Source organism: Pipistrellus hanaki (assembly GCF_964339955.1).
Source record: "Pipistrellus hanaki genome assembly, chromosome: 2".
NCBI lineage: Eukaryota > Metazoa > Chordata > Mammalia > Chiroptera > Vespertilionidae > Pipistrellus > Pipistrellus hanaki.
In genome coordinates, this window is record NC_140504.1 from 112,918,243 (window position 1) to 112,945,916 (window position 27,674).

Sequence of the window (27,674 nt, forward strand, 5' to 3'; positions counted from 1 at the left end):
AGCAGATGTAATTGAAACCAGATGACTATGTATGAAAGAGGAGTTCTATGGGAGGTAACCTCACAAGTGATCTGATCGTAATTTTTTAATAGATCAGATAAAGGTGGACATTTATGGCCCAGGGCTATAATTTATTTAGTGAATGGTTTAAGCTAACCCTGTCTGTGTTCTTGTGCATCTATGTTAACATATCTTAGAAATACCGGAAGTAATGTCCCTCAAAGAGGTAACCACCCTCAAGTGAAAACATAACCTTAACTATCCTATAATGGATCCCTGCCTTGCTTTCTCTTACCTTTATGTAATCTTCCTTACATTCCGTCCTTTATTCCAAATGTATAAAAGAAATTGGCAACTATTATTCTCTGAACCATCTGAGATCTTGCTTTCTAACAATTGTCATTTTTTGCTCCAATAAACACTTATAAAATTTTTTTAAATGTTTGGACATTTCTCACATCAACATGACCACAAACACATGATCAAAAAGGAAGGCAAAAGATCTGAATTTACAGATATATAATCTTGACCCAGAATATTTACATGATATGGATAAAGAAAAAATCATTTCTGCAGTTTAGTTACTCATTTGCATTTTAAAAACCCAAAAGAAATAATTGTATTTCCTGAAATCTGAATTAGTTCCTTGTGGCTACAGAGTAGCTTAAACAACAGAAATTTATTTTCTCATAGTTCTGGAGGCTGAAAGTATAAGATCCAGGTGATAGTAAGGCTGGTTACTCAGAGGCCTCTCTCCTTGGTTTGTAGATGGCCATGTCTTCATGTGGTCTTCCTGCTGTGTCTGTGTTCAAATTTCCTCTTTGTTAATGAAAGCATCACTCATATTAGGTTAAGGCCACCCATGTGACCTTGTTTTACCTTAATTACCACTTCATTCATTTTAAAAAAAAAATATTTTTGGTAGTTTGATGATAAGCTTCTTTTTTTAAACTAAATCTTTATGGTTGAAACTATTGTATCTCCATTTTTCTTCTTATTAACCCCTTCTAGCCTGCCTCAGGCCTTCACCACCCTATTGTCTGTGTCCTTGGATTATGCATATTTGCATACAAATTCTTTGTTTGATCTCTTTCCACCCATCAGCCCACCATGCCCCACATTCCCCCTAAGATACCACAGTCTGTTCTGCCGGAACCTGCTAACAACGAACAGTACCTGAATGAGGGGGTGAGGATAAGAAAAAGACAGACAAGAACAGATGGGGTCCGGAGGGCTCAGACCCGAGGTCTGCAGCCCCAAATTTTATTTTCCCAACCTTTAAATACAATTCTGAAGGAGGAAATATTTTATTTCAGGCAATAGTGCAGGTGGCCATTTCTGCTAACATGATGAGTTCCTGTACAGATAAGTTCCTTCAGCACCTGACCTTTTACAACCATCTGACCTCTTAACTCGCAGCTCCTTCTGCGTCAGCAGGCTCCTATCAATTGTTTTACCCTAAAGCAAAGACATCTGCAGTTAGCAGCATTCCTAGGGGTAGTAGTAATTTTCCACTTAGGTTAATGGAAAAGGGGGGCACATGGAGAGCTGTGTCCTACACCCATGCCTGCATTCAGGGATATAGGACCCCTGCATTCAGGGCAGCTCCCCACACTGTTCTATGCTTCTGTGTCTCTAAATCTATTTTGTTTGTCAGTTTATTTTGTTTATTAAATTCCACATATGAGTGAGATCATGTGATACTTATCTTTCTCTGACTGACTTATATCACTTAGCATGATACTCTTCAGGTAACTCCATGCTGTCTCTCTCTCTTTTTCTTTTTCAAGGCAAACATACTTACTTCTATGTAGAATGGTGTACATACATGTTCTGGAAGTGCATGCACACCAAGCAGGTGGGCCGCTCGGGTTTATAATCCCTTATGCACCTGACCTATCCTTTGCTCTTGATTAGAACTCAAGTGTACATGTACAGTCTTTCCTTCTTTTTTTAAATCAATTAATTTATTTTTATTTCTTTTTTAAAAATTTCATTGTTCAGATTATTATAGTTGTTCGTCTTTTGTACTCCTCAAAGCTCCCCTCCACCTGGTTCCCACCCCACCCCATGACCTTACACCCCCCTCACTGTTCTCATCTATAGGTGTATGATTTTTGTCCAGTCTCTTCCCACACTCCCCACACCCCATTTCCCCCTGAGGATTGTCAGTCCATTACCTTTTTATGCCCCTGATTTTATTATAGTCAACAGATTATTCTATTCATTGGATTTTTTATTCACTTGATTTTTTGATTCACTTTGTTGATAGATATGTATTTTTGGTTCATAATTTTTATTTTTACCTTTTTCTTCTTCTTCCTCTTCTTAAAGAATATCCTTCAGCATTTTATATAATACTGGGCTGGTGGTGATAAACTCCTTTAGCTTTTTTTTTAAAATCTGTGAACCTCTTTATCTGTACTTCAATTCTGAATGATAGCTTTGCTAGGTAGAGTAATCTTGGTTGTAGGTTCTTACTATTCATCACTTTGAATATTTCTTGCCACCCCCTTCTGGCTTGCATAGTTTCTGTTGAGAAATCAGCTGACAGTCATATGGGTGCTCCCTTGTAGGTAACTACCTGTTTTTCTCTTGCTGCTTTTAATATTCTCTTTGTCTTTTGCTCTTGGAATTTTAATTATGTTGTGTCTTGCTATGGTCCTCTTTGGATTCCTTTTGTTTGGGGTTCTTTGCACTTCCTGAACTTGTAAGTGCATTTTTGTTTTCACCAGGTAGAGGAAGTTTTCAGTCATTATTTCTTCAAATAGGTTTTCACTATCTTGCTCTCTTCTTCTGGCACCCCATTATTCTGATGTTGATATGCTTGAAGTTGTCCCAGAGGCTTCTTACACTATCTTCCTACTTTTGGATTCTTTTTTATTTTTGCTTTCTACTTGGGTGTTTTTTGCTTCTTCGTATTTCAAATCTTTGACTTGATTCTTGCGATCTTCTAGTCTGCTGTTGGATCTCTGTATATTATTCTTTTATTTCAGTCAGTGTATTCTTAATTTCTAGTTGACCTTTTTTCATATCATCAAGGGTCTCATTGAATTTATCGACCTTTTCTAGAAAATTATTAAAAAACCTTATAACCGTGATTTTGAACTCTATATCAAGTAGTTTGCTTTCCTCCATTTCTTTCATTTATGATTTTTTTTCTCCACATTTTGGCTGCTTCCCTGTGTTGATAGAGTGGCTTTGTGTGTTAGGTGTTCTATAGGGTCCAGTGGCTCAGCCTCCCCAGTTACCTGAGGTGGACACTCTAAGTGCACCTCTTTGTGGGCTGTGTGCACAGTCTTGTTGTAGTTAAGCCTTGATTGTTGTTGGTATCACTGGGAGGAATTAACCTCTAGGCCAATTGGCTGTGAGGATCAGCTGTGTCTACGATGGGAGAATTTCTGTGCTGGAGACACATTATGAGGCAAGATTTGCTTCAGTGGGGGTTTGGTGCTCACTGAATCTGCCCTCTGAGTGTGTCCCTTATGGATCTGGGGAATTATAATCTGGATGGTCCTACTCTCACCCCTAGGTACACTGGCTATTGGATCTCTAAGGAGGTACTAATTTAGTCTGCCTGAGGCCATCTAGCAGGAGCTACGAAGAGATCTGCAGATTCCTTTTGTTTGTTTGGATTTTGGAGGTGCCCAGATGAGGCCCAGCTGTGAAGTAATGCAAGCTGCTGTGGGGCCTTGGCCCATCTTTTGGATGTTCTGGGTCGCTCTGACTCAGCTACAGTTTGATAGGTAAGTTTATATTTCAAAAGACCAGTCCATTCATATGCAAAAGCCTCTGTGATCAGCTTGGATGGGGTGGAGTCTCAGGGCAGAGCAAACAGCAATGGCTTCCCCTCAGCCCTGCCCTAAGAGGCCCTTGGGTCTCAGTGTCCCTTGGTAGTGGTTGTAAGGACCTCTGAGAGAAAGTCACCTTCAAGTTATGCCCACTGCCAGACAGTTCAGTTTCTCTTTGTATGAGTCTGGGTCCCCAGAGTCTTGCCAAGAACTGGAGTTCAGAGCAGTCGGGAGCTTGTATCTCCCTCCAGCTTGAAAAAGCCACCTGAATATTCAGTTGCCAGCCCTCTCTGTATGCATGCCTCCATACCTCTGCACTTTACTTCCACAGCTCCTCTGAGTCTCAGTGTGCTTTTCTCTTTTCTTCTAGTTATAGAATTTCCACTCAGTCAGCCTTCCTATGGTTCTAAACGATGTCTGTTTTGTCTTTTAGTTATAGTTTTGAAGTGGTTTTGCAAGGCAGCAAGTTTAGGTGTTTACCTATGCTGCCATCTTGGTTTCTATCTTCCATGCTGCCTCAAAGGGTAAAAGATTCTCCTTTTTTACTGCTGCATAATATTCCATGGTGTAAATAAACCACAACATTTTTATCCACTCATCCACGATGGATACTTGGGCTGTTTCCAGATCTTAGTTACTGTAAATTGTGCTGCTATGAACATAGGGGAGCATACATTCTTTCTGATTGGTGTTTCGGATTGCTCAGGATATATTCCTAGAAGTGGAATCACTGGTTCAAATAGAAGTTCCTTATTTATTTATTTATTTATTTATTTATTTATTTATTTATTTGGAAACTCCCTACTGTTTCCACAATGGCTGGACCAGTTTGAATTCCCACCAGCAATATACTAGGATTCCCTTTTCTCCAAATCCTTGCCAGCACTTGTCATTTGTTGATTTGTTGATGGAAGTCATTCTGACAATTGTGAATTGATACCGAATTGTAATTTTAATTTGCATCTGATGATCAGTGACTTTAAGCATTTTTCATATGTCTCTTGGCCATCTGTATGTCTACTTTGGAGAAATGATTATTTGGGTCCTTTGCCCATTTTAAAATTGGATTGTCTTCCTTTTGTTAAGTTGTAAGAGTTCCTTATGTATTTGCAATATTAAGCCTTTATCAGATTTATCATTGCCAGATATGTTTTCACATGCAGTGGGCTCCCTTTTCATTTTGTGGGTGGTTTCTTTTGCCTTGCAGAGCTTTTATTTTAATGTAATCCCATTTGTTTATTTTCTTTTTAGTTTCATGTGCCCTAGGAGATGCATCCATAAACATATTACTACAGAAGATGTCTGAGATTTTGCTGCCTATGGCTTCTTCTATGATTTGTATGGCTTCACAACTTACATTTAAGTATTTCATCCATTTTGGGTTTATTCTTGTGTTTGGTGTAAGTTGGGGGTCTAATGTACCTTTTTTGAAAGTATCTGTCCAATTTTCCAAATACCATTTATTGAAGAGACTGGCTTGACTGCATTGTATGCTCTTGCCTCCTTTGTCAAATATTAATTGAGCATAATGGCTTGGTTTGATTTCTGGGGTCTGTGTTTTGTTGGTTGATATGTCTGTTCTTGTTTCAGTACCAAGCTGTTTTCAGTACAATGGCTTTGTAGTATAATTGAGACCTGGTATTGTGATTCCTCAAACTTTGTTCTTCTTTATCAAAATTGCTGTGGCTATTCAGGGTCTTTTAAGCAGCTAGTGATTGTAACTGTACTTTAATTCTCTTCACAGAAAATGCAAGGACTCCAGAAATTTTTACCTCTATTTTTCTTCTCCAACACCAATGGTATCATTTCTTTTATTGTCGTGTATGTTTGAAATTCTGCAGACATTATTACTATTGTTTTATAATGGTCAATATTTATTTAAATTTATATTTAAACTAGAGGCCCAGTGCATGAAAATTCATGCACTGGAAATTGGGGGGAGGTCCCTCAGCCTGGCCTGCCCCCTATCACAGTCTGGGAGCCCTCAGGGGTGGAAGGTGATCCAGTGATCAGGGGAAGTCGACGCCCCATCACACCTCTGCTATTGCCATTGCCAGCATATCAATCCTCAGCTGGCCTTGATTACCTGAGACTCAGGTGGCCCTGGGCAATTGGGTAGCTGCCATCCAGGATTTACCTACTCAATGGGTAGGCCTTGGGCTACCATATTGCCCAGGGGATTGGGGAACTCCAGAGGCAGTGGCTAGGCTGCGAGCCTGTCCCTCCGGCCAGGATAAGAGGACTGGGCACCACCATTTTGTGTCTGTGGGCACTGCCATCCTTGAGGGTATGGCAGTCAATTAGCATATTCCTTCTTATTAGCTGTAGGTGCAGCCATCTTTGAGGAAGGGACAGTCAATTAACATATCCCTCTTTATTAGATAGGATTTTTTCTTGCTCTTGTTCTTTTTCTTACAACTCATGTTTCTTTTGCATAAATAATATGCTCTAGAATTCTTTTTAAGTCTGTCTCAGTTTTTGTTTGTCTGAATATATCTTAAGGACTATTTGTCCTGGGTATAGAATAATTTTGGATGGGCAAGAGATTTGGGAGGTGTTTTCTCAGCATGTTAAATCAGTCTATAATCTCTGGTTCTCATAATTTCTGTTGATTTCTGTATTGTCCTTCTAGCTGTTTCTCCTCTGAGGGTATTTTGTCTTTTTTCTTTGGCTCTTTTTATTTCTCTCATGATCATCTCTTTAGTTGTCTGTAGTTTCACTGGAATGTGAGTACAGATGGATTTCTTTGTAGTATCCTGCTTGGGGGGTGAGTAGGATTTTTAAAATTTGTGAATTGAAGTTTTTACATATAAGTTTTAGAATACACATTTTGAATGTTAGATCATTAAATGTTATCCTGCACCATATTGTCTCTTGCCTTATATTTTTCTGTTAAATATCTTCTGTCTATTTTCATTATTCTTATCCTTTCTTTTATGCTTTTCTTCTTTTGTCTTTCTAGGCTTTACTCATTATTGTTGTCCTTCTGGAAGAAATTATGGGTAATTCTTTCTGGTCTGACAACTTACTTTTTTTTTTTTTTTTTTTTAAATATATTTTATTGATTTTGTACAGAGAGGAAGGGAGAGAGATAGAGAGCTAGAAACATCAATGAGAGAGAGTCATCGATCAGCTGCCTCTTGCACACCTCCTACTGGGGATATGCCCGCAACCAAGGTACATGCCCTTGACCGGAATCGAACCCGGGTCCTTCAGTCCCCAAGCCGACGCTCTATCCATTGAGCCAAACCGGTTTCGGCTGACAACTTACTTTTTTTCATGATAAATTTTGTTGATAAATTTATCTATTTAGCTTTTCATGTGTAATATTTTTGAGTTCTAGGATTTCTATTTCATTATTGGTCTTTTAAAAAATATTTTAAAATTAATTTCAGAGACAAAGGGAGAGGGAGAGAGAAATAGAAACATCAAGGAAGAGAGAATCATTGATTAGCTGCCTTTTGCACACACCCAACTGGGAGTCGAGCCCAGAATCCAGGCATGTGCCCTGACTGAGTATTGAACAGTGACCTCCTTGTTCATAGATCAACACTCAACCACTGAGCCATACCTGGCTGGGCTCTTTTTTATTTTTATTCAAATATGCGGTATCTTTTAAATTTTTAGTTACATGCTGAAATACTTAAACTTGGTTTTCATCAACTAGATAAAACAGTGTTTGTTGTTTTATAATTTGAGTGTGATTATTTCAATATTTAGAGCCCTGTACTTCTGTTTCCATTATCTGTTTTTTCATGCTGATTTTTATACATGTTGTTATGAATAAAATCCCACTTATCTTTAATTATGTGATAGTATATTTTAAAAAGCTGATTATAAAAATAACTAGTGGCCCGCTGCAGATTCATGCACATTTGAAAAGGAAATAATTAGAATAAATATTTTAATATTGGTATTTGCCCTTTATTCCTCAGCACCTGGGAGCCTGCTGGCAGTCCTGCCCCCTGCCACCTCCGCTGGTCACACCTGCCTTGGCCTGGAGCTGCCCACTCACCTGCTCCATCATCCCACCATTGTCCCGCTCTTGCTCCAGTTGGGGCCCATCTGGGCAGCAGCCCTTCCACTACTGCCAGCTGCCAGCACCACATGGCCGATGCTCACCATGTTCCATGTTTCTCCTCAGTGGTCAGCACACAGCATAGTAAGCAGTCAAACTCTCGATCTCCTGGTCAAACCACCACAAAAGAGAACAATTTGCATATTAGACTTTTATTATGTAGAATTTTGAGGTTTATGGGTCATCTTCTAATTCCCTATGAAATATTTTTTTTTCTTCTACCACATGCCTCCAGATAATAGCAAACCTTAATAGATGTACTCCAATTTAAGAGATTGGAATTTGGGGGACTGTGCAAGTACTTACATCAGGGATACATTCTAAGCTGCTTTAGTCATACTCCTAGATTGTAGTTATTATTTGTCAAATGAAAGCACAGGGTTATACTTGACAGGCCAAAATTCTGCCTGCCTGGCCTTAAATATCATCAAAGTCCCTGTTTCATGTCCTTTTATCCCTATTGGATTGGGAAATGCCCCTGGAGTAAAAGTGCCCCAGTTTCCATAGTCACCAAGTTACCCCAGATTGCTGAGTACTTCTTCATAATCATGGCAGCTCCCTTGCCTTTGGGCTCATGCTTGCTTGGTTAGGTTTTTTGGTACTGTTAAAAGGTCTGTTACCTAGTTCACCATTGCAGTAAAGAATTAGATGTTCTCCCCATAAATTATTTATTGAATTCTAGTTTCTGCTCTGAAATTTACTAGTTGTTTTAACATTCAATAATTTATTTATAGTCTACAAGCCTGTTCCCTCATATATATAAAAAAAGGATTTGAGCAGAGTTACATGGGACCAGGCAGTTTAGTTTCTATCTGAATAACACAATTTACTGTCAATCAATGAGTAGATTTTAGCATAAGAGCCCAAAGAGAAGGACTATAGAATGCAGGGACTTGCTTTTCTTATTTGCCCTATACCTAAGAGAACCTTGAATATTGTAGGAGACAGAACTATAAGTATTTTAAGAACAAAAGGAAGGAAAGCGTGTCAACAAATTTGATAAAATCTTTTTTTTCTTTCATGGAGCCACTGACTATCATCATGGATGTCAATATTGTTAGTCCAAGAGCACCATTTGTCCTGTCTTTTCTGAGTTCAGATAGAAAGAAGAGGACTGAGAAGTCTGGCTAGCAGAATCTTAGGAAACTTTATTAGCCAACCCACTCGCCTTATGGGAGCAAGAAAATGCAGCATTTGAAGCCCCATTCCAAGGGGTGCATTTGACTAAGGTTTATAATGATCACAGAGACCCTCCCCATCCAGCACTGCATAAAGCCATCCCATTGCTATCACAATCAGGACTAGATGATGGAAATCAGGAGCCCTTATCAGAAAAACACAAGAAGCTGGTAACAGTGTGTTCTTTTTTCCCCTCTTGCTTAACTACTCTCCTACTACACTTCCCTTTTTTGTGGTTTCATGGCATATTTTAAGATAAGACACTTCTTCACTCCTTGTGATCCCACACAAACTACCAACCAGGTGGATAAAGGGAAATAACCTCTTTACTAGTTTGAAATCAGAGGGCCTATAATAGAATACTAATCCTGTAGAACAAAGGGTCAGAAACACTGGCCAAGGAAAATTAATCTTCATAATCCAACACTTAATTGGGCTGCTCTCCTATATTTCAATTGAATATGTGTTTTTAAGCCTCCCTTCAGCAATGAATGTCTCTCTACCATAGCTTCCAGAAGTCTATCTGTGAAATAAATTATAGTATCATAATTTTTCTTATGGCTATCAAGAGAGTACAGCAGTTTCTTAGTTTACTACACTGTCAAGCATCTACATATCTGCTTGATGCATTAAAAGTAATCACTGAATTTTTCAATTTATAAAAGGAAAATAGATATCTATGCCAATGTTAATACATGTAAGCAGCAACTGAGCTGACATCACAAAAGGAGTTAGAGATTAGTTTTGGGATGGTAGATTTGTTGCAGATGTATGAAAACTATCACTATTGAAAGGGCTAGTGACAAAGCTCTGAGCTTTGCCTTGGATTTCCACAGTCTCTATGGGGAAGAAAGTCTGCCTAAGAACAGGATGTTAGTTGAGGGATTGTGTCGAATGAAAAAAATGAATGGATGGTCGGCCACAAAATTTTCCTCTGGCATAAGGCAGCAAGTATCGCAATCTATGTCTGTAGCAGCGGCTGCCTCTGTGCCCTGCTCATTTACTTCCACAAAAGACTTGTGGACAATTTTTGATACAAAAAGATCCCTGGCTCTTGACATGCCAGACAGATCAGCCCTGCTAGTGAAGAGATCCTCTATACCCAGGCTGGCCAGGTGAGAGTTGAGGTTGTAGTTCTCTTCCAGCTTGAACTTGGGCAGGTGGACGTTGACTTCCATGGAACTCAGATTCTCAGGTTTGGTCCACTCATGCAGTTTTTCCAAGGTCAACTGTTCTTCAATCTGAAGTGAGAATCGGCAAAAGAAGAAGTGAGAACTACTTCATATAAGCAAAGTAATAAACAATATTTAAATGAATGAACTCGTTATCAGTTGCTAATTAGTTTCTTTCATGTTTTGTGCCAAAATAGATTCCATTTGGAGGATTTCATTTCTTTTCAGCAATTGGTGATAATAGAACAGAGCTGTGTTCCAAGTTATCAAGGGCTTAAGTAACAGGGACTTTGGAAATCAGAAGCTTCAATTACTCATCCATCCACCCACCTACCCATCCATCCACCCAGGCTTTCCTAAACCCCTACCACACTGGATTACTGTGATAGGCCATGATGGCTGTTATTCCTTTAACTAGTTGATTGGTGCAAGGTAAAATTCCGAAGTTTTCTTCTATTTCTTCTATTCTGAACCCTATTGATCACTATGGTTATCTGTGAACTCATGTGCTGAAGTAATCTCTAATAGATTTAGCTTGTGGGTAAAAAAAGAAAACGGACTAGCTCCTCATCTAAAATTGGGAGAAGATGCCAAAACCGGTTTGGCTCAGTTGATAGAGCGTCGGTCTGTGGACTGAAAGGTCCAAGGTTTGATTCCGGTCAAGGGCATGTACCTGGGTGTGGGCACATCCCCAGTAGGGGGTGTGCAAGAGGCAGCTGGTTGATGTTTCTCTCTCATCGACATTTCTACCTCTCTATCTCTCTCCCTTCCCCTCTGTAAAAAATCAATAAAATATATTTAAAAATGAATAAACAAATAAATAAAATAAAATTAGGAGAAGAGCCCTAGCAGGTTTGGCTCAGCAGATAGAGTGTCTGACTGCGGACTGAAAGGTCTGAGGTTCAATTTTTGCCAAGGGCACATGTCTGGGCTACGGGCTCATTCCCCAGTGGGTGGTGTGCAGAAGGCAGCCAATAATTATTCTCTCTCACCATGGATGTTTCTGTCTCTATTCCTCTCCCTTCCTCTCTAAAATCATTAAAAATATATTTAATAAATAAATAAATAAATAAATAAATAAATAAATAAATAAAATTTGGAGAGGGTTAATAATATTACCTATCTTTTAGCATTTCTGTGAACATTAAATGATTTAATGTGGCACAGTAAGTGCCACAAAAATGTCAATCATTATCATTAGCATATTACTATTACTATTGGACTAGAATGGATCCATCATTCCACTTGATCTACTGATGCTGATTATGTATTTTATGAAGCTGAAGAATTTTTTGTTATAATCAGAGGAGAGACAAATATGAAAATACAATTAAAAGAAGGAACATACTGATTTTAATACAGACTTTATAAGTACAAATAATTAACTTTGGACCTCTTCCTGATAACAGTTTGGTTAGAGAGAGGGTAGAGGAAAACGACACAGCAGACTAGAAACACTAAAGAAAAACCATAATCTTCACAGTTTTGCCTAGTCCTAGCCTGGCAAGAAATGTCTTTGTTTTTAACTGAACTAAGATAGAAACATCATACAGAGTTCACATGAGAAAATAAGCTTAGCTTTCTTATGAGTCTTCTCTACATGTAGCTCTTAGAAATTTAATTCACAATCTATATGAATTTTGATGAGAATAAGCAGTGTAATAATAGGATCTCATAGTACATTTTGAAGCTGCCTACTATGAATGTTTTGGAATTTGTAATGTTAATAAATTTGTCTCAAAACAATTCTAATTTACTGCACTTTCCTCTAAAGTTCATTTAAAAAAATTCCTGTGAGCTGCCACTGACATGTGTAGCGGTGTTTCTCTCTTTTCAGCGTCCAGCATGGAAAAGGAAGGAGACTGGTTGCTGAGTGGAGGAACTGGGAATTAAGAAATTAAAGAAAGAAAGAGAGCAAGTTGCAGAAATAGAAGCAAGCTGGAAGCTAGATGAGATGCTATTCTCTCTGATGGAGAGGCAGCGAATACACTGAACCAAGCAGCATGTTTATTTTATATGATCAAAGGAGCTTATTTGCATTCTTAAGTAGGCCCTAGAATTACTAGATTTACATATCTAGACCCTTTCCTGCCTATACCTGGACAAAGGTAAGAAGTTAGAACTAAATAACACCCCCTTCCCCGCCTTCTTCCGGGGGACAGGGGGAATGGAGAGAGGAAGGGTGTAGCCATGACAAGGCTCTGCCAGTTGCCTAGAGCTCAGCTGACAATTTAAAGCATGTCTATGTGCCTTCCCAGGTGGCCCGCTACAGACATGTTAAATTTAACATAGATCCTTAGATGTCACCCACCACAACTGTTCACTGACAGTCACTGAAAAGTTAATCTTAGGCTTCAGAGTAGCAAACATTGATGGGCTACTACCATACAACATACACACAGGCAGAACCCATGTGTCAGATGGAAACATGAAGCATGAGTGTGGGAGCCGTTACCTTCTTCAGACCCGTGGCCTCGTCCTCGATGTCATCTGGCAGCAGGATGACCATGCTGAGCTCCCTGCCCTGGTAAGGCAGCTCCAGCACCCGGCACTTAAGGTCCTCGATGTAGCCAAATGGGAATTCACTCTCCTGATACATCATTTTCACTGTTTTTGTGTCTTTCTGAATAGTCAAAAAAACCAAGTCACTCATATTATTATCTGCATTTCCTTAGAGCAAAAAGCAGTTTTGTAGTTACATCATCTCACCTTATTCAATCTGAAAGGTCTATCTGTTGTGTCCATTTCACTGAATTTCTCCTGCCAGTTTCCTTTGAAATAGATGGCATTAACTAGCACAAGTTTAGTCATATTATCAACCACGCCTGCAGCCAACAACTCTGGAATTTTCCCTAAAGAAATAAAGTAAATTTGGAAAAAAAAATCTTCACATATCAGTATTCTACTTTTGAATTGCATTGAAAGACAATTCAAATTCATACTTTTTATTTAATTCCCATTAATGTATTAAGTTAGGGAAGCCCTACCAGTGTGTTTCAACTCTATAGAAAACAACTAAAGGGCCAAGACAGGTTTGGCTCAATGGATAGAGCGTCAGCTTGGGGACTGAAGGGTCCCGGGTTCGATTCCGGTCAAGGGCATGTACCTTGGTTGTGGGCATATCCCCAGTAGGGGGTGTGCAAGAGGCAGCTGATCGATGACTCTCTCTCATCTATGTTTCTAACTCTCTATCTCTCTCCCTTCCTCTCTGTACAAAATCAATAAAATATATTAAAAAAAAAAAAAAAGAAAACAACTAAAGGGTTTAAAAGCTAAAAACAGGACAATCTTCTCTGCATTCTATGAAAAACAATAAGCCTTCGTGATGAATGGCCATTCTTTGGCAGGCATAAAAATATTTCTTAATGAAAATGAATTTTAAATAAGTCATTTCTTCAAAGTCTCCAGGTGGAAGCTGCTCCCACAGAAGTATTTAGCAGTATTTATCCGAAGGCAAGGACAGTTAGTCCTCTGAAACACCAGTTCCCCTGTGACCGCAGAATGGCCATGAGGAACGCTTTGGCTGGGAGACATGTGTTGGGTAGGCACCTTGTCTCAGACCTTGATGAGGTTAGAGAGAGTTGTGGTGAAGAAACAACTGAGATGTAGCCATCTCTTACAGCTTGACAAGACATTTGCCAAAATATTTATGGCCACAGAACTTTGTGTCACAAGTATGAGAATACTAGAGGCCTAATGCACAAAATTTGTGCAAGGGACTTGGCCACCACCAGCAGAGCTGCCTCCACCCTGGCCACCATAGCTTAATTGTTAAGGTTGTCCAGTCTAATTAGCATATTATACTTTTATTATTATAGACTAGAGGCTCGGTGCACAAAATTGGTGCACTCAGAATATGTGGGTCCCCTAAACCCCCTCTGCACCCTCTCTCAATCCGGGATCCCAGGGATAAAACTGCCTGCCAGCTTAGGGACCCCCAACTTTCCATGAAGAGTGGGCCTAGCGCTGTCATGGAGGCAGGAGAGGCTCCCACCACTGCTGCTGTGCTCACCAGCCATGAGTCCCATTTCTGGTTGAGTGGCACTCCACATGTGGGGGTGCACTGACCACCAATGGACAGCTTCTGCATTGACAGGGATCAGGCCAAAACCGGCTCTCTGACATCCCACAAGGAGTACCGGAATTGTGAGAGAGCCTAGGCCAGGACAATGGACCCCATGAGTGCCAGATCAAGGCCAGAGTGGGATGTGGGAGGTGGCCAGCAAGAGAAGGACCTTGAAAGGGTGCAGAGGGTGTCCAGCCAGTGTTGCTCAGTCCCAATCTGCCAGACCCCAGCAGCAAGCTAACCTACCAGACCTAGTGTCTGCCCTTTAGTGGTCAGTGCACATCATAGCGAGTGATTTAGTTGCATTAACATTTAATTTGCATATTACACTTCAATTGCTACAGCAGGGGACTGGATGACTGGACACTTAGCATATTAAGCTTTTTTCTATAGGATTTTTTTTCCCCCATAATCTGGGCCAGGATGCATTTTCCTCAAAGCTTTATCCTTTTTATCCTACATTTAATGTTAAGTTTTAATTTTAAAATGTGGTTTGGTGCATTTATGGGGGAAATATTTAGCTACTTCAATGAAAGCATGTTGAAGTTCCCATGTCGAGGAATTCCCACATTTAAAAGCTGTCTGGCAGTGGGCAGTGGCAGAGGTTAGCCCCAGCGAGAGGGTGAGGGCAGAGGAAAAGGGCAGGGAATCATCTGCAGGCTGGGACAGTGGGAGGAGGAAAAGAACGGCCAGTGTGTAATGAATGACTACATTCGGCCCACTCTCTTACCTTCAGTCTGCCCTTTGACCCACTCGTTTATCACCTTCCTTGCATCTTCAGAAGCTCGCTGAAAATCTACACTGGCCAGTTCAGCTCCATACATTTTCTCGGTTGAAGCTAAGAACTCCTGTTTAAAACATAAAATGGAAAAAAAAAAAGAAAAAAATCAATAAAAAAAAAAAAACAACCCACGAATAACTTCTGCTATATACAGAAATGGTTTTCTAAAGTCCTTAAAAGCAATAGAAATTGTCTTAAAAGACAGAAATTTCATTGTAACAAAAAAATTCTAACCCTTATACTTATTGCATTATGGTAAAAAAAACATAACATTAAATTTACCACCTTAATTATTTTAAGTGTTCATTTCAGTACCTTTGGTATTGCATAAAATTTACCAATTCTTTTCTAATCTTTGGTAAATTTTTTAAAATTGACATTTCCATAAATAAGTATATATTGATTGTTCTTTGAAGTGAATTATGGAATTCACTATTGCTTTATTAAAACAGCCAGGGTCAATATTATCCTGTGAAGACTATCAAATGAAATTGAATCTCTAATGGGGATACTGCCATATGTTTAAATTCTGTATTGTTTTCTGAATGTTTATAAAAATAAAAACTGACATCTGTGACTTGATTGTGGTGCAAAATGTCTGCACTGTTTCATGAGTTTTAGAAAAGTGAAAGCAGAGAAACCAAGATGGCGACCTAGGTAAGCACCTAAGCTGCCACCTCGCACAACAATTTCAAAATAACAACTAAAAGACAGAACAGACATCATCCAAAACCACAGGAAAGCTGGAAGAGTGGGAATTCTACAACTAGAAAGAAGGAAAGAGGCTCACGGATCAGATTGGGAACTGCAAATCGCTGAGGTAGGGAGATGCTCAGGTACAGAGTGGGAGAGTAGCCAAATGCCTGGCTGGCGGGAGGGGAAAGCAAGTCCCTGACTGCACTGAACCCTTTTAGATTGCACTGAATCCCAACCCTGAGCGAGACCCCGTGAACTCAGGCTCATATGGGTGGAGTCTGAACTATAGAGAAAGGCACCCAGAGACTCAGAGACTGTGAAACTGGGAGAGCCAGAAGCCACAGCAGGCAGGGTCTACATTCACGGGCAAGTGAGTGCACACAGAGGGATATGACCTCAGAGGTTGCCACAGCCTCTCCAGAGCGGAAGGAGTCTGAGCTTCAGACTACAGAGACCCAACCAATTCCAGGCAAGCCCCCTGGCACCCATGGTCTTGCACAGGAAATCTGGATGGTCAGGCGGAAACTCAGGGGAGCCACGGAAGGCAGAGGTCTGAGGCTTGTGCACAAGGGCAGGCTGATGGGAAACCAAGACTGTCAGCTCACCCCTGAGACTCTGCCCCATCCAAACTGAGCACAAAGGCTTTTGCAATTTTGCAAGTCTGATCCTATTAGACTGTCTCCAATACAGAAGGTATTCTGGAGTAGACACAGCTGATACTCACATCCAATGGGCCTGGAAGTCAATTCCTCCCAGTGATACCAACAACAATCAAGACTTAACTACAAGGCTGTACATGCAATCCACAAAGGGGAGCACCAAGAGTGCCTACCTCCCATAATTGGGGAGGCTGACCCACTGGGCCATATAAGACAACAAACACACAAAGCTATCCTACGAACTCTGGGAAGCAGCGAAAATACTGAGTCAAGAAAATAGATCTCAAACAAAAGAGATGGAGAAGAACAAAAGACTGGATATAGAGTTCAAAACCACGGTTATAAGGTTTTTCAAGAATTTCCTAGAAAAGGCCGATAAATTTAATGAGACCCAACTAGAAATTAAACATACACTGACTGAAATAAAAAATACTATGCAGAGATACAACAGCAGACGGGAGGAACACAAGAATTAAGTCAAAGATTTGAAATACAAAGATCCAAAAGGACACTCCTCTGGAGAAGCAGGAAGAAAAGAGAAAGTAGAAGACAGTGTAAGGAGCCTCTGGGACAACTTCAAGCATACCAACATCGGAATTATGGGGGTGCCAGAAGAAGAGAGAGTACAAAATACTGAAAACCTATTTGAAGAAATAATGTCAGAAAACTTCCCCCACCTGGTGAAAGAAATAGACTTATAAGAAGCGCACAAAACCCCAAACAAGAGGAATCCAAAGAGGACCACACCAAGACACATCATAACTAAAATGCCAAGGGCAAAAGACAAACAGAGAATCTTATAAGCAGCAAGAGAAAAGCAGTTGGTTACCTACAAGGGAGCACCCATACGACTATCGACTGATTTCTCAACAGAAACTATGCAGGTCAGAAGGGAGAATATTCACAAGAAATATTCAAAGTGATGAATAGCAAGAACCTACAACTAAGATTACTGTGTCCAGCAAAGTTATCCTTTAGAATTGAAAGGTAGATAAAGAGCTTCACAGATAAGAAAAAGCTAAAGGTGTTCATCACCACCAAACTAGTATTATAGAAAAAGCTGAAAAGTATTCTTGAAGAAGAAGAAGAAGAAGAAGAAGAAGAAGAAGAAGAAGAAGAAGAAGAAGAAGGAGAAGAGGAAGAACGAGGAGGAGGAGGAGGAGGAGGAGGAGGAGGAGGAGGAGGAGGAGGAGGAGGAGGAAGAGGAAGATAAAAATTATGATCTACAAATACATATGTATGAACAAGTGAATCTAAAAATCAAGTGAATTAAAAATCAGGAACAGAATAAACTGGTGAATAGAATAGAATCAGGGGCAAAGAAGGGGAGTGGATTGATCATTATCAGGGGTAAAGAGGTGAGGGGGTGCAGGAAGAGACTGGATTAAAATTGTACACCTATGGATGAGGACAGGGGTTGGGGGAGGGAGGTAAGGGCAGAGAGTGGGGCAGGAACCAGGTGGAAGGGAGCTATGGGGGGGGGGAAAGGAGAAACAATTGTAATAATCTGAGCAATAAAGATTTATTTAAAAAAAGAAAAGAAAAAGAAAGTGAAAGCAAAGTACTCACAGGGAGGAACTCATAGGTTTTCTCTCCATATAACCTATTAGCAAGTTTCAGAAGATAGGGAGCTACACGCTTGTTGATGTCAGCATTCAGACTCTGGAAACTGGAATGAATCTCCTTCACCGCACCGAAGTGAAGAGTCTAAAACAGAGAAAACATTCTTTCTGCAGTCATTTATTTTGAAATGGATTCCTTGACATTTGCTTCTATCAAATAAAATTAATAATTATATTACTAATATCAATAATATCAGCCCAATACTTTATTAAAATTTCATTGGAGAACAAAATAGAGAGTCTAAAATTTATACCTTTGTGAGACGTAATTACATTATAAGCTCTTTTTACATCACTGTTTTTATAATAATAGTCCCATGAATGTAAGTGGTTAATAGGCTAAATATTGACCTATGTCTGCTTTTTCTCCAAAGAAAATCACAACTGGTAAATTTATATATAAATTCTGTATCAAAGAGAGTTTTACTGAAAGTTCTCAGAAATAAACAGTAAAATTAAGAATCATCCCCTATGTGGGAGCACAAAGATATTACAGAATTGAGGGGATTTTTAAACTACACTATCAGCATCAGTAACTTAAAAATAACATCTATAGCCAAAACCAGTTTGGCTCAGTGGGGAGAGTGTTGGCCTGCATAATGAAAGGTCTCAGGTTCTATTCTGGCCAAGGGCATGTACCTGGGTTGCAGGCAGATCCCCAGTAGGGGGAGTACAAGAGGCAGTGGATCAATGATTCTCTCTCATCAATGTATCTAACTCTCTATCCCTCTCTCTTCCTCACTGTGAAAAATCAATAAAATGTATATATTTTTAAAAATCTATAAACTTAACATTCAGCAAAAGATTAATTTTCATGTTACAAATCAAGAATCCCTTTAGGGTTTTATGAGTCCTGGGCTGGATCTTAGTTTACAAACAAAGAATAAACCTACACAATGTACAGAGCCCAGTTACTCACCAAAATGGGGAATGTTTGCACAGTTGCTGTGATAGATCTGCTTTGATGGAAAAGCAGGGGAACCTTTAAAACTATTTTCTGCAGAGGTAGTACAGTCCCTGCATAAACCTCAAAAGAGAAGCTGACATTACCCTGCAAGAAGCAACTAACCATTATCGTCTGGGGATAAAATAAAAAGTGGGTTTTGGAAAATATAAAAATGCTTTCATGTCTGCAATGACCATTGGTTTTTCATAAAATGGGGGAATAAAAGATTAGGAGCTGGAACAGATGGATACACTTTGAATCAAAGGCTGGACCTCCTCCAGTTACTGGCACCTTGTAATCTTCACTACTTCAAGGAACTGGAGTTCCCCTCTCAGAATTCACCAAAGACCACACAGCACAGTGTCCGCCCCACACCCAGGAAGGCCAGGTGGAAGGCCAGGCAGTACTGCTTCTTCTCCCTGTGACAGGGACCTGCCTCCCACCCAGGGCCTGGCCCAGTCCCTGCAGCGGCCTTACCTCCCTTCTTTCCTCTCCTTCACTCCCTCCCACCCGCACAGGCCCTTGTGCCAGGCACGGGCTAGGCCTCAGCAGTATAGAACCCCACGGTGGCCTGTTCCCTCAAAAAGACAACACCGCCAACTTCTCTCCTTGGTGCGTTCCCTGTGCTATTTCATGCTGAAAGGTAACATTAACAGCAGGCGTTTATTGATGAGGAGCGGGCTGCATGAAAAGCAGAAACTGAAAAGTCTGAATGGAGAGGAGCTGCCTTCAAAGATGTGCCCACGGCACCAGAAGCAGCACAGCACCGGCTTTGGCAGCTTTCTTCACCGCTGTGTCCTCAGCCAAACAAACACAGTGCCTGGCACACAGTATGTGCTCAGAAAGAGCTCAATCATGAGGGAAAGCCTGCATCTAAATGAACTGATCTTGGGGCTTTTCTGGAAGTCTGGCCTCGTCGTGTGTAGCTGTGGAACACACAAGCACAGTGTTTAAAACTCCCTGTAGGAGCTCAAAGGCACGCCTTCTTATCAGGGACTGGCAGGGAAGCCAGGCTGCTTGTGTTGGTTTCTGCTGACCTTGGACATCTGTGCGGCGGTAGCGCTTCTGGTCCCCAGAAAGACCATGGCCAGCGCTGAGGAAATGCTCATGGGGGAGAAGAAGATGTTCCCAGAGGGGTCGCTGTCCTTCAGGGTGCGGAAGAGGTCCAGTGCGAACCGGGTGTTGGCCAAGCTCAGCTGCTCCATGGTGAGGCTGCAACACAGGACAGAGGCCTAGCACCCCAGCTCATTAGGCAATGGCAGGTCTCCAGGTCGTCCTCGCCCTGAAACCCCATGAAACTTGTACTTCCTTTTCTTTTTTCAGGAGGCCAAGAACACTATCTCATGAGTTCACAGGTGGGAACAGGACAAGGATCCAGCAGAGACCAGGCACAGGACCCAGGGTCCTAGAGGCTCTGATGTGCAGACTCAGCTGCAGGACCGGGCCTTTCCTCCTCAGCTGGGAGCACACACATGTCCCACCCTTTACCCGAAATGATAATTTTCTACTGGAAAACCATAGCTACCCACACTGCATTAAAGCAAATTTCAGCAAAGTGATCAATTTTCCTCACTTTCAAGATTTAGCTGCTAATGCTTAGAGAGGTGAAGTGTCCCAAGGCTGGAGGCTGGTATAGGAAGTGAGAGATTGAAAACCCAGCACAGGCCTTAGGGTCAGGGTGCAGCCCCCCAGGAGCAGGGGACAAGCATCCGCTCTGACACCCTCAGGCGCGGTGACTGGCCTTCCTCCTCAGCCCAGAAGCCTGCTTACCAATCCTGACTTCTCTCCGAGCTTGTTTCCACAGAGATGGGCAAGGAAGGATAGGTGTGCTGGCTGCTTCCCTGTCAGTAATACATTGAGTTATGACTGTTGTTATTGGAAAGTAACCTCTAGGATCACATTGGTCTTCACTCCCTCCCTCCCTCCCTCCCTCCCTCCCTTCCTCCCTGTCTCCCTCCCTGTCTCCCTCCTTGTTTCTCTCCATTCACAGCAATGAAACGCTATGCCTCCAGGGCTGCCTAAAAACTGTCACAAACTGCTCAGGGAGGCAGGGAGCTGAGAAAGAAATAAAAATATTATGACCTCAGGCTTGGCTCCGGCTTCCAGCCACAAGGCGGCATCCATCACAGGCCTGGCAGAACTGGCACCCCTGATTAGGGGATTGGATGGGGGGTATTGCCTCCTGCTCTAATGAGCAGTGCAGGCAGCAATTTCAGCGAAAGGGCAGGGGCTGTGGGTACCCAGGGCACTGAAGGCCAGGGCTGAGTGAGGGGTAGGCAGCTGGCAGATCCCAGCTGTGGGCATGCCCAACAGCTCAGTCCCACTCACCTAAAGGGCCTGGTGCCTGGATCTCAAGTGTTACTGGCTGGTGGCTGTGAGGGGCTCAGGATCTGAAGATGCTGAAAGTGACAAGCACTGCCTTTATATAGCCCCTGAAGTGGGTGTAGCCTGGGAGTGACTCAGGATATGAAGATGGCCACAGAGCAATCATTACCCTTATGTAGTTCCTGAGGTGGGTGGAGCCTGGAGGAGCTTTGGAGCTGACAATGCCCAAAGGGCCAGCTTTCCCTGAAGTGAGTCAGCTCTGGGCCTGTAGGAAGAGGACAAGGGCACCTGGGGGAAGCAGGGGGGCGGGGGCGGGAAGAGTGCTGGGAAGGAGCAGGGTGGGGCAGCAGGGCAGGCACAGCAGGAGCCTGGGCAGTGCCAGTAGAAGCCTAGATGAGGGTGGACTATTCAGGAAATGAGCATCTTTTTGAGTCTAGGGAACTCAGATCTCTAGCAAGGACCTAATGGCCTAGTGCTTGCCTAAGTCTGAATCACTGAGAGGACATAATGTATCACCTCTTTGAGGGCAAACTAGCCCCTCTGATTCTCATCTGCACACTCTGAATTGGTTTTGTTTTTCTGTGCTTTTGTTTTTGTTTTGTGAGATGGGGAGGGACCTCCAGTATAAGATAAAACAGTCCTGTCAGCTTTTGGTCATTGGTGCCAGTTCAATGCCACCAAGAATCCCCAATTTAGGGTGCAGTGAAGAAGGAAACTTTATTCAGTGCAAACAGTTCAATTGTGATGCAACCCAGTTACTAGTATGAAGCAGCAGGTGGCAAGGTGCCCTCTCTGACAACAAGCTCTGCTCTGGTCTGGTCTGCTCCATCTGTTCCATTCCATCTCCCTCTTCCTGTTTCTCCAGGAAACAATCTTGAGTGGAAAGAGAAGGTGTGCTCCCAGAGCCAGAAAGAAGCTGGCTTAAATGGAGAGAAGTCCCCACCCCTGGTCTTTGATTGGTCCATCCTCATGCAAGACAAGACTCCAAGTCCTCAAAGTTTGATTGCTCCAATCTGTCCTGATTGGTCAGAATGGAGCTGCTCTGATTGGTTAGAGAAAATGCTGATAAGGTAATAAGTGCACATTTCCAAGTGAATGGGGAAAGCCTCAGTCTTAAATATTGAAGTATATTCTAGAGACTCCTTTCTAAGGGCTGGCTCAGATGCAGGAGCACAGTGCAGGCAGGCAGTGCAGTGCAGTCTTCTCCTTGAAGTGTCCTCCTGTTGAGTCCCCTTCTCCCATTGAAATGGCTCCAAGGGTCTGTCTTATAAATTTGAGTCGATTTAGCCAAAAGGAGTCCTTCTTGGTAGGTAGCTTCTTTCTCAGGGTCCCCAGTTCCAACCAACAACCTTGGTGTCACTATCTTTAGAAACCAACATGAATGTAGCCCCAGTATTCTCCTCACAGTGATGGCTACACCACTATTTCTGTGGGTCGTTTGTTTGTTTCCCACTTTAAATGTCTGGGCTGAAGATATTTGTTAGTGCCTGCTGCCATATAGCTGAGGGCATTTCCCCAAACCTGAAAATCCGCTTGTTATTACCTGATGCTGGCCAAACTGCTGAACAGCAAAAAGCAGTTCCCCCAACCTAATAATCTTACTGTTTACCAATGTTTCTCTCAGTCTTTGACTCTATCTATAAGAAAAAATGTAAAAATACCCTTAAGTTAGGATTAATAAAACAAAACAAAAACATCTTGGTTTCACAAACAGATTTTATTTGTAAAGGCTATTCTATCAGTGATGAGGATTTATGAGACAGAGGAAATGACCAGGCTGGACTTGGAGAGATCACTCAAGAAGCAGTTAAAATGATAGTGGAGAAGATATGGTGAGACTCTAAACCCAGGCAATAGCAGGGTAACTCAGAAGAGGGACAAAGTTAAGAACCTTGAGAGGGAACCGACATCCAGAGAGGAGACCATGGAGGACCCAGGAGGGCTGATCTTCTGCCTCTGCATCATAATGCAAAGTTGGAAGACAATAGGCAGAGGCAGGTTAGGGTGAAGCGAATGGACATATTGCGATTGACACAAGGGAGAAATCTTTCAGAAATAATAAAATGCAACATGATTATGAAGCATATTGAAATTCAAAATTATAAAACTGTATTTCTAAGCCATTTATAAGGAGAGTTATAATTCACAGTCTTCCTTCGTGTAGTTTTCCTTTTATTTTATTTTCTTCAGTGTGTTAATACTACTTAATTAAAGGAAATGCCACTTTTGTTCTCCAAGGGGTTTGTCAGCTCATCTAAGAATGCTATGTGCCATGTTTGTTAACTTTCTTGAGAAGAGACTGGAACCTTGGTAAACAGCCCACCTGTACTTACACAAAGTGCCTTTTAACAGAGAACAATATCCCCAACTTTGAACATTGCATTCTAATACCTCCAAACAAATGCCTGACTGAACATTATGGCTTGGAAAAAAGATGGCTGCAAATGGGAAGGCAGACTACAAGGTGTGTGAATGAGAGAAGGAAAGGAGACTGTGTGGATATGTGGTGAATGTATATTTGTGGGTGAGGAACACCTATACTTCAAGGGACTGCTGGGGACTGGTGGCCTGGGCTCCCTTGACCGGGCAGCCTCTACTGCTACTGAAATCTCTTCTGGAGTGCCCAGCTTTACTGCGGAGACTGCATCATCTTTAAGGGGAGAGTGGCTGTTATCAGAAGCCTGTATATTCTGGGACTCTCCAACCACACCAACCAGGGACCAGCTGCATACCCAGGAACACCAGATCTTAAGCAGCATGAATACGCGGACTTGGATGAGCTCTGCACCTTCTCACGGAAAGGTCAGATTTTGTCTAGGGAAAGGTGAGGTCTGCAATCCAGGCTAGAGAGAGAAATGCATGGGATCTAGAAGTTCAGGGGAAGTCTGTGCCCCACAAAGTCTATGGCCTTTGAGGCTAGTATGATCCACAAATTTGGAAGGGTGTCCACAAGGCTGCTGGCAGAAGGGAACTCTAAAAACCAACCCATAGCTGGCCTGAGCACAAAAAGGCAGCCTGAAATTTTACCAGTGTGCCAGCTGCTTAGTGCCAGGGGAAAAAAGATGTGCACAGAGGTTCAAAGAGTTGTTTGTAGTATTGGAGGAAGCAGCTCTGGGGCAGTCCATTATCCTAAACAAGTATTAAGTGCCATAAGGAAGAAAAAAAAAAACACACCTAAATACTGGCTAAAGAGGATTTATAGCCCCAGAGGTCAAGCCAGAAACGCTGGCACCTAGGGGTTGAATCACAAATTGACTCTTGTGTAAACACAAATAAAGGAGTCTAAAAAACAAAGAAATAACTGCCTGCTTAAAAATCAGGACTGTGGCTTACAATACAGGGGAGCAGTGGAACTCAGGGAACGTAAATACTGTCCTGACTACCTGAGAGGAAACAGGCATGCCAAACAGAACAATAGAGGAAGTGAATGACCTTTATAACTGCACATTTTTATTTTTTCATCTTTTACTTTTTCTTTTTTCCTCACTTGATTTTACCTTTTCAATTATTATATTTTTAATCAGTATTATTACTACTACTATTTTACCTTTTTAAAAGTGTAATTTTATTTTCTATTTATTTTATTTTATTTTATTTTATTTTGGGATTAGTATTCTACATTCTATTTTCATTTTTCCTTTAGCATCATTTTACTCTATCTAATCTTTATCTTTATGCCAACACTCTCTTCCTCGCTTTTCCTCTTTTGTTATCCTGTTTCTCTTACCGAATTCCTGCTTTTGATTTTTCCTATTATTTCATTTTACCTCCTATTAAAAATTTATCATACTTATATATCTATAATAATTTCCGATTCCCTGCTCTAAGTTTATATACACCTCTCTCTTTTCTTTCTTCACTATCCAATTTTTTTCTCTCTTCCTTTTTTTTGTTTTTTGTTTTTTGTTGTGTTGTGGTTATTGGGTTTTGTTTTGTTTTGTTTTGTTCTAGGTTTTTTTGTCTTATTTTGTTTTGTTTTGCCTTGTTTCCTTTCTGTCCTATTGTTGTTTGCTTGATTGTTGATTAGATTGTTTTTTTTGTGTGTGCTTATTTGTGAGATTGTTTCTCTCTCTTTTTTTTCTTCTTCTGTTTTACCTCTCCTCACTTGTTATTAGTTGATGTTTGTAATTTGCATTCATCTCTGGGTGTTTGTTGTTTGCATTTTTTGGGACTAGTGGTTGCTCTGTTGGAGTTTTCTACCCATATAAATAGTTTTACCCCCTTCTTTTTTTTATTCTCTTCATTTTTTTCTCTAACTTTTCTCAAAATCATTGTTTCACTCCCCCCCCCTCCTTTTTTTTTCTTTTTTTTTTCTTAATCTCCTAATTCTCTTTTCTCTGGTGATCACCTTTATTTGGAGTTATTCGTATTATGGATACATTTGTGCTCAGTGCCTTGTTCATTGTGCCTTCTTGTGTTTTACTTTGTGCCTTTAAATCAACGCAGGAGACAGAGCTAAATATCCAGTCACCTGGAGAAGAGAGATCATGGGGAGACAAAGAAACAGCCTGCATATGAAAGAAAAGGAGGCATCACCAGAAAAGGAAGTAAATGAAATGGATGCAAGAAACATGTCAGAGAAGAATTCAGAGAAATGGTCATAAGATTTCTGAAAAGAATGGAAGACAAATTCAATAATATGTATAAACACCAAGAGAAAATGAAGAACCAAGAAGAAATGACAAATGACATTGCTGCTATAAAGAACTCAATAGAAAGCATCAATAGTAGACTAGAAGAAGCAGAAGACTACATCAAGGAAAAAAATACCAAAGTAGAGCAGCATCTAGAAAAAAGAAAAAAAAAAGAAAAAAGGAGGAGAGCCTAAGGGAATTTTGAGACAACATGAAAAGAAAAAACATCCACATAATAGAAGGAGAGGAAACTGAGCAAGGAATAGAAAACCCGTTTAAAGAAATAATGACAAAATTTTCCTGATATAGAGAAGAAAAAAAAACTCACACAAATCCAAGAAGCTCACAGAGTCCCAAACAAAATGAACCTCGAAGGACCAACACCAAGGCATATTATAATTAAATTGTCAAACACCAATGACAAAGTAAGAATCTTAAAAGTGACTAGAGCCCTAAAAGGTTTGGCTCAGTGGATAGAGCATTGACCTGCGGACTTAAAAGTCCCGGGTTCGATTCCTGTCAAGGGCATGTACCTTGGTTGCGGGCACATCCCCAGTAGGAGGTATGCAGGAGGCAGCTGATCAGTGTTTCTCTCTCATCAATGTTTCTAGTTCTCTATCCCTCTCCCTTCTTCTCTGTAAAAATTCAATAAAATATATTAAAAAAATAAAATAAAAATTAAAAAATTAAAAGTGACTAGAGAGAGACAGAAAGTTACCTACAAAGGATCCCCCATCAGACTAGTGACTGATTTCTCAACAGAAACACATCAGGCCAGAAGGGAATAGATTGAATTATACAAAATCATCAAAGGAAGGGTCTGAATCCAAGAATACTGTACCTAGCAAGACTATCAATCAAAATTGAGGGGGAAATAAGGAGCTTCACAAATACAAAAGGATTAAGGGAGTTTATTACCACCAAACCAGTAATGAAAGAAATGCTAAAGGGTCTGCTGTAAAAGAATAAATAGGAAGGGAAGAAGAAACACAGGTGTATAGAATAAAAATGGTAACAAAAAAGTACCTATCAATAATAACTTTAAATGCAAATGAATTAAATGCCCCAATCAAAAGATATAGGGTAGCTGAGTGGATAAGAAAACATGATTTATATATCTGCTGTCTACCAAAGACCAACCTCAGAACAAAGAACTCACTCAAACTGATGCTGAAGGGATGGAAAAAGGTTTTTCAGGCAAATAAAAATGAAAAAAAAAAAAAAAGCTGGGGTAGCAATACTTGTATCTGACAAATTAGATCTCAAAGTTAAGGACATAACAAGAGATAAGTTAGGCCACTTCATAATACTATAGGGAGTAATACAACAAGAAGAAATAGCTTTGGCAAACATATATGCACCCAATACAGGAGTACACAAATACATTTTTAAAATGTCTGGATGGAGAGAAACCAAGATGGCAGCATAGGTAAACATCTCACTGCAGCCTCGCACAACAATTTCAAAAAATACAACTAAAATACAAAATGGACATTATCCAGAACTACAGGAAAGTTGACTGACTGGAAATTCTACAACTAGAAGGAAAGAGAAAACCAGAAGAAAAATTAGAGGAGCTGTAAAAGCCTCATTGCACTCCCTGGAGGAAGAATGCCTGCTGCTCTGCCAGCACCAGCCAGGGGCTACACAGGGACACCTTCCTCCTGTACAACTTCAACTGGGACCACTGTGGCAAGATGGAGCCCGCCTGCAAGTGCCATTTCA

The 27,674-nt window shown here is 40.9% G+C and overlaps 1 protein-coding gene and 1 pseudogene across 4 annotated transcripts in view; one reads left to right on the plus strand and one right to left on the minus strand.

The window, feature by feature from the left end:
* Positions 1 to 7,679: 7,679 nt before the first annotated feature.
* Positions 7,680 to 21,390, minus strand: LOC311617036 (leukocyte elastase inhibitor-like). Of its 3 annotated transcripts, XM_084873166.1 has the most exons (9): positions 21,319 to 21,388; positions 20,761 to 20,831; positions 20,028 to 20,202; positions 17,992 to 18,129; positions 15,017 to 15,134; positions 12,930 to 13,072; positions 12,676 to 12,843; positions 10,151 to 10,289; positions 7,680 to 7,977 (listed from the first exon to the last, which is right to left on the minus strand). In XM_084873166.1, exons 3-9 carry the CDS (start codon positions 20,193 to 20,195, stop codon positions 7,910 to 7,912), a joined length of 942 nt encoding a protein of 313 aa, XP_084729292.1. In that variant the 5' UTR covers positions 20,196 to 20,202; positions 20,761 to 20,831; positions 21,319 to 21,388; the 3' UTR covers positions 7,680 to 7,909. The 3 variants fall into 3 exon arrangements, with proteins under 3 accessions (XP_084729292.1, XP_084729290.1, XP_084729291.1); XM_084873164.1 differs by lacking the exon at positions 7,680 to 7,977 and having other exon boundaries at positions 8,015 to 10,289; positions 21,319 to 21,369; XM_084873165.1 differs by lacking the exons at positions 7,680 to 7,977; positions 20,761 to 20,831 and having other exon boundaries at positions 8,015 to 10,289; positions 21,319 to 21,390.
* Positions 21,391 to 23,749: 2,359 nt separating this feature from the next.
* Positions 23,750 to 27,674, plus strand: part of LOC311615471 (folate receptor beta-like) — a 4,430-nt pseudogene continuing 505 nt past the window's right edge. The window contains exons 1-2 of the transcript in view: positions 23,750 to 23,779; positions 27,536 to 27,674. The exon at positions 27,536 to 27,674 is cut by the window's right edge and continues 505 nt beyond it. The product of the transcript in view is annotated as a folate receptor beta-like (transcript). The remainder of the gene's footprint in view (positions 23,780 to 27,535) is intronic.